The sequence below is a fragment of the Haliotis rubra genome, unplaced genomic scaffold (genome assembly GCF_003918875.1).
Source record: "Haliotis rubra isolate DU_JTF1 unplaced genomic scaffold, ASM391887v1 Scf369, whole genome shotgun sequence".
NCBI classification, from domain to species: domain Eukaryota; kingdom Metazoa; phylum Mollusca; class Gastropoda; order Lepetellida; family Haliotidae; genus Haliotis; species Haliotis rubra.
The window spans coordinates 1,021,275-1,028,406 of record NW_025767045.1 but is presented as its reverse complement, the minus strand read 5'-3'; the positions used below and the strand labels follow the sequence as shown (position 1 = coordinate 1,028,406).

At 41.3% G+C, this 7,132-nt stretch overlaps 2 protein-coding genes across 2 annotated transcripts; both read left to right on the top strand.

The window, feature by feature from the left end:
- The first annotated feature begins 1,282 nt into the window (after positions 1–1,282).
- Positions 1,283–2,893, top strand: LOC124285766. The gene has a single exon (XM_046722038.1). It carries the CDS (start codon positions 1,283–1,285, stop codon positions 2,891–2,893), a length of 1,611 nt encoding a protein of 536 aa, XP_046577994.1.
- Positions 2,894–3,090: 197 nt separating this feature from the next.
- LOC124285765 lies at positions 3,091–4,493 on the top strand. Its single transcript, XM_046722037.1, has 2 exons — positions 3,091–3,412; positions 3,595–4,493. Exons 1-2 carry the CDS (start codon positions 3,091–3,093, stop codon positions 4,491–4,493), a joined length of 1,221 nt encoding a protein of 406 aa, XP_046577993.1.
- The last annotated feature ends 2,639 nt before the right edge of the window (positions 4,494–7,132 follow it).

Here is a 7,132-nt window from a genome sequence, read left to right as displayed (position 1 = left end):
AAGATTTTGTTCATCGACAGAGGAGACCACTAAAGAGAACTACAGCCCCTGACAGAGTAGAGGCTGTTGTGAGACAACTAAGGAGACCAGTACCAGAGATAAAGAAATTTGCAGGAAATCCCACTGGAGTATACAAGGTTCATGCGGCAGTTCAGGGTAAAGATTATCGCCAACACAGAGACGGACGATGAACGGCTTAGTTATCTAGAACAGTTCACCACAGGGGAAGCCAACCAGATAGTAACCGGTTACAGCTACCTAGATGCCGAGACTGGCTATCAAGCTGCTTTGAAGGAGTTAGAAGAGAGATATGGTGATGACCAATTAATTGCACAATCATTCATTAAGAGAGCACTAAACTGGCCCAACTTAAGACCTGAGGACACGAAAGCCCTTGACCAATATGCTATCTTCCTGTCAGAATGTCAGCATGCAGTAGCGAGTATTCAAGCTGTAAAAGTCTTGGAGTATCCAGACAATGTAAGAAAATTGGTTGCCAAGTTGCCCTTTTATCTACATGACAAGTGGAGGAATGAAGTTTTGAAATGCCGGACCCATCATGAGAATGTTACATTCAGCCAGTTTGTTGACTTCGTGAAAAGAGAGGCAAAGAAAGTTAATGACCCTATTTTTGGACGAGAAGCGATGAAGCCAGATCAGAAAGTGAATAAATGTAGATTCTCCATCGCTAACAGAGGCAAAACCAGCAATGCTGCAGGAATCACAAGTTCAAGATATGAGAAAAGAGACCAACCAAGTTTACCCATGTACCCTGCAGCTAAGCCCACATTAACTCATCACTCTGAGAGACAGTTTCCAAAGAAAACGTTATGCACATACTGCAGTGGTATACACCTCCTTCAGGATTGCCAGAAAATTATGTCACTGCAACACATGGACAAGATTGAGTTCCTAAAATCAAAAGGGATATGCTTCAGGTGCCTCAAGTATGGACACATCAGCTCTGAGTGTAATGAAGAAACCAAATGTCGTATCTGCGGCCTTCATCATCAGACGATACTTCACTTTCGAGGAGGACAGCAGTCAATGAAAAAAAGAGACTGGATGGACAAGGCCTGGAATCTCCAACATGTTATCAGCTATGGATGAGTGCGACACAACAATGGCGATCATACCAGTCAAAGTGAGAATGAAAGATGGCATTACCATAGTGGAAACCTACGCTTTCTTAGATCCAGGTAGTAGCATATCATTCTGTTCCACCTCACTTATGGAAAAGTTGGGATGTCACGGAAAACCTATGAAGATAACGATTGAAACCATGGGATCTCCTCACACTATGGATACTAGAGTCATTCAAGGTCTACAAGTATGTGATTTAAATCTTGAGAATGAGATTCAGATGCCAACACTTTACACAAAGGACAATCTTCCGGTGTCAAGGTCACACATACCTACATCAGATGACATATCACAGTATCCACATCTGAGAAACATTGACATACCGCAGTTGGACTGCAGCATAGAGTTACTCATTGGGAACAATGTACCTGATGCCTACACGCCACAGCAAGTCCGTACCGGAGAACAAGGCACACCACATGCTACAAAAACCCGTCTCGGATGGATCTTATGGAACGTCGTCAGGAATTCAGAAAGTGAACATGGAAACTGTGGACTAACAGTCATGAGAACAGATGTAATTAAGATAAAGGAAGCAGAGAATATGAGAGAGCTTGACCAGCTTGTGAGACAAAACATGAACATTGAGTTTCCTGAGAAGGGTGTACAAGATAGAAAAGAAATGTCGCAAGAGGACAAATTGTTCCTGAAGAAAGTAGAAAACTCTGTTGAGATGAAAGATGGTCACTACCACATTCAGCTCCCATTTAGAAATGAGAACATTGAGATGCCGGACAACCATGACTATGCACTGAAAAGATTGAACAGTTTGAGAAAGAAGTTTGAGAAGAATACTCAATTCTACAGAGACTATAGTGAGTTCATGATGAAAGTGGTCAGCAAAGGCTATGCTGAGAAAGTACCTGAAGAGGAATTACAAGGCCCAAAAGGAAAGACTTGGTTTATACCTCATCATGGGGTATACCACCCACGCAAACCAGACAAAATCCGGGTGGTGTTCGATTGTGCGGCGAAATACCAGGGTGTTTCACTAAATGATGTCCTTCTCCAAGGGCCAGATCTCACGAACAATCTTACCGGCGTCCTAATTAAATTTCGCCAAGGCCCAGTTGCTATCATTGGTGGCGTGGAAGCCATGTATTACCAGGTAAATGTTCATAAGGAAGACAAAGATTTCCAGAGATTCTATTGGTGGAACAACAGTGACTACAACCAGAAACCAGAAGTCTACAGAATGAGAGTTCACCTATTTGGTACAGTCTCCTCTTCCAGTTGTGCAAGCTATGCATTAAGGAAAACTGCAGAAGACAATCGAGACAGGTTTGAGTCAGACATTGCCAACATGATTAGTGACAACTTCTACGTCGATGACTGCCTTTCCTCCACTGAATCAGATGCTTCTGCCATAGAACAGGTCAAAGGTATCACAGACTTGTGTAGCCAAGGAGGATTTCACATTGCAAAATGGGTCAGTAATAGCCGCAAAGTCATTGAGTCTATCCAAGAAGAGAACAGATCAAGTCATATAAAGAGTCTAGACCTAGAACATGACGACTTGCCATGCGAGCGTGCACTGGGCACATATTGGATTATGGAAGATGACAAGCTCAGCTTCAAGATCCAGGTGAAGAATCATTCAAAGACTAAGAGAGGAATCCTTTCAGTAACTAGCAGTGTCTATGACCCTTTAGGATTTGCAGCTCCAGTCATTCTTCCTGCTAAACAACTCCTGCAAGTTCTTTGCAAGAAAAACTATCATGGGATGAGCCCATTCCAAATCAACTGTTGATAAAGTGGGAGAGATGGTTGAACGACTTACCCCAGATTGAGAAACTGAACATTGACCGCTGCTACAAGCCACAGAACTTTGGAATTATTACCAATTGTCAGTTACATTTATTCTCGGATGCAAGCGATGCTGGTTATGGAGTCGTTGCATATCTACGTCTTGAGAATGATAAAAATGAAGTTTATTGCTTATTCGTCATGGCCAAGTCGAGGGTTGCCCCACTAGCAAAGGTAACAGTGCCACGAATGGAGTTAACAGCCGCTACTGCTGCTGCACGGATGAGCAAACTGATAGAACATGATCTTCAGTACCCTATTGCAGAAACAGTATTTTGGACAGATAGTATGTCGGTCATCCGATATATCAGAAATGAGACGACACGGTTCCACACATTCGTGGCAAACAGAGTCACCACCATCAGAGAAGCTTCGAACCCAGAACAATGGCGTTTTGTCAATACCAAACTCAACCCAGCAGATATAGCATCAAGGGGAGCAACAATGACTAAATTCCTGTCAAGTGAGATATGGATAAAAGGACCTGAGTTTCTATGGCAACCAGAAAACATGTGGCCGAAAGAAGAAATTCAAACTGAACTTTCGCGGGTGAAGATCCAGAAATCAAGAAACCAAGAGTTCACTGTGTAGTAAAATCAAGATCAGAAGACCAAACAATGAACAACCTCTTGACATACTTTTCAGATTGGACCAAGTTGAAAAGGGTTACTGCCCACTTCATCATCTTCCAAAACCACCTGAGAAACAAGATAAACATGAGAAAAGGAAGCAAGCCTGTGAAATTGGAACTGAACATGTCGAGAGACATTCTCGAAGAAGCAGAGAGGTCAGTAATCTCCTATGTACAAAGACAAACTTATGGAGAAGAGATTACTTGCCTGAAACGGAGGAAATCAGATGGGACTGGATTGAAATCCATGCCAAAGACAAGCACTTTGTTCAAGTTGGACCCAATACTTGATGAAGGCATTCTACGTGTTGGCGGCAGACTAGAGAGAGCTCAACTGCAATACAACGCCAAACATCCTGTGATTATCCCAAAAACCTCTCCACTGGCAAGATTGATCCTAGAATATGTCCACAGATTAACTGGTCACTCGGGTAAAACAGCAATGCTAGCTACATTGAGACAGAACTACTGGATCCCAGGTGCATCAGTGCTTTTGAAGAGCATCACGTCAAAGTGCGTGCTGTGCCGGAAATACAAGGCTGTGACCCAGATTCAGAAGATGGCTGACCTGCCGGCAGACCGCCTAATCCCAGGAGATCCTCCCTTTACTAAAGTAGGTATGGACTACTTCGGACCGTTCCAAGTCAAACGAGGACGGGCAGCTGTAAAACGGTACGGTGTTATCTTCACATGCCTGACTAGTCGTGCTGTGCACTTGGAAATCGCTCATTCACTAGACACGGACTCCTGCATTAATGCGATTCGGCGATTTGTAGCTAGAAGAGGCCCAGCAAAAGTCATTCTGTCAGACAATGGAACGAATCTTGTTGGCGCTGAGAGAGTAATGAGAGAGGCGATAGAAGATTGGAACCAGTCGAAAATTAAAAAAAAACCCTGCTTCAACAGAACATAGAGTGGAAATTCAATCCTCCGTATGCCTCGCATCATGGCGGAATATGGGAAAGGATCATTCGGTCAATCAGGAAAATCCTGTATTCATTGATGGATCAGCAGATGAATCATCTCGACGACGAGTGTTTGATGACACTATTCTGTGAGATTGAGTCCATACTCAATGGACGACCAATCACAAAGAACTCTGACCACCCGAGTGACCTAGGCGCTCTAACGCCTAACCATTTTCTGCTCCTGCACAAGAGTCAAATGTGCCCACCCGGACAATTCTATGAAGATGACAATGTGCTGAGAAACCGCTGGCGGCAGGTACAGTATCTCGCCGACCAGTTTTGGAAAAGATGGGTGCGGGAATATCTCCCACTACTTCAAGAAAGACAAAAGTGGTGTAAAATAAAAAGAAATACAAGTACAGGTGATATTGTGCTTGTGATTGACAACCAACCCCGTCATGCTTGGGCCCTTGGAAGGTAATAAATGTTAAGTGTGACAAGAAGGGGATGGTTCGAATTGCAGAAGTGAAAACTATGAATGGGACGGTTCTTCGACCCATTACAAAACTCTGTACTGTACTGGAAGCAGATGAACTGTGATCAGAAACTTGAAAATTGAAGAAACCTGAGAATATGAGAAATTATAAGAAACTGCACGACCTTTATTTCAGGAAAGAAGAAATCAATCATGAACTGTAATTTGTGTTTTATTATATCTACTTTCCTGAGCATTTAAGAGGAGTTTATCAATCATGTATGAATGTTTCCTGTAACTTTGACCATTTTCATGTAGTTTTGAAAAATTGCTCACTCAAATTCCCAATTTGTGGGCCGGTATGTAATGGCCAAAGTTGTTTTATTTTATCATTGGTAAATTTTATTTTCTGTTTTAATTTTAGTTTTGTTTTCTCAAATTTTTACTTTGGTAAAATATTAATTTGCCAAAATTTTGTTTTCCACTTCTGGGTTTGAACTCACATCTCTGTTTCTACTCAGTTTCTGTTAGACTTTATATCAAGGGGCTAGTAACTCTATAACCAGGGGTGGGTTACTCTAGTTTAGACTGGTTTGGGACCATGTGCTTGCCTGAGTATGCAGCACACTTAGATGAGAAGCCAAGGACTACATTACCCAAAAATAATGGTAGGAAATCAATTTCATATACTTAGTAAATGTCTTTATCTTTCTTTAAGTGTTATAAAGTAATTTTTTTAAATTTATCATTTGTAATTTTTCAGTAAATTCTATTTCTTTGAGTTGGTTTTTTTAGTAGGTCTAATTTCTATCATTTTCTTTGGTATTTTTTCTTGAGTAACTTAACTCAAAATCACCTTTTATTTTGTTTCAGTTAATCTGTTAGTATTAAGAAAGAAATTGCTTGACTTTTGGAAAGGAATTGGAGCAATGGACCTTCAGTGTGTTTGAACACCAAAGAATAAATGACCTCAACCAAGAAGGATTCTTTTTCTTTATTTTCACACATACAGTTATCATTCGCGAGCAGTGTATGTAATGAAGGAAGGTTAGGGAGTGATCCTTTCCTGAGGTTTGATAAATTGTTGTTACCCATATTAAGGACTGTTGTGTTTCGTGGAACTCCTTGTGGAACTCGGTTGAAACCACGACGTGAACAGTCCACTGTTGTTTCATTGGCTTCGTGGTGAATGTTACATTTCTCAATGTCGGAATGTTGTGGGTGACACAGTGATGTCATCAGATTCGGAATAACAATCCAAACCAAACTGTAGATCGTGACTGACATCATTCCTGTCAAGAAAATTGTGGGCAGTAAATATGTATCCTTATCTTTAGATATGTAAAACGTTATTTTAGCCGCTTGGAAACAAAAACATAGGCTTTACATGGGAGAAATTAATAAAATGACGCATACTCTCTTTTCAACATCATTATGTGGGTTGCTATTTCGTGAAAGCTCGCTGTTGTCTCGAGATTGTGCACGCAATGCATGGAACTGAACGACCATATTAATCAAATATCATTAGCATCTTTACTTTAGCAAATGTCGCCCATTATGTCTCGGATCTTCCATAATGTGGTTAGCAGAAATAGTGTTCGAAATGCCAGAAAAGGGATTATGGAGGACTTTCGAATCTCGAAAACGTTTTCTTTCTCTAAACGTAACGATGACGATTATTTTGCAATATGAAACTGCTGAGAATGATCAAACGACTCGTTCTGTCTGCAATATATATATGTGGTGTTGAAGCCACCATTGTGCAGTCCCTGCCAGGACCAGTGAAGCGCTAGGGCAACAGACCCCGGCACCGGGCTGATACAATGACCAATGACCAAAATGCAATATGTCGTTTGTTAGTTTCTTGGTTGGTTTCTTGTTAAATGCCCCAAAAGGTACAATAAGTTAGCTCATACCACACGTCATCACGCACCTATTGTACCCATGATGCACCAGGGCGTAAAGAATGGCTGCAATGAGGAAGTGAAAAAGCTTTGCCTATAACAGTTAGAATCAACCAGGAAATACAATAATATGGTGGAGTTTAATTTGGCTTTCTGGATTTATGGAGTCTTCTTTATGTCGTAAAAAATCTAACATAGAACCAAAGAACTAAACCTAACCACAAAATACTTTTCGTGCTCAATTCCCCCACATGGGCACAATGTG

Excerpts from the sequence above, each read along its gene's own strand:
- LOC124285766 (XM_046722038.1), top strand. The coding sequence starts at position 1,283 with ATGGGATCTCCTCACACTATGGATACTAGAGTCATTCAAGGTCTACAA.
- LOC124285765 (XM_046722037.1), top strand. The coding sequence starts at position 3,091 with ATGGCCAAGTCGAGGGTTGCCCCACTAGCAAAGGTAACAGTGCCACGA. Across the intron at positions 3,413-3,594 it reads AATGACTAAATTCCTGTCAA|ATTGGACCAAGTTGAAAAGG; the intron begins GTGAGATATGGA and ends CATACTTTTCAG.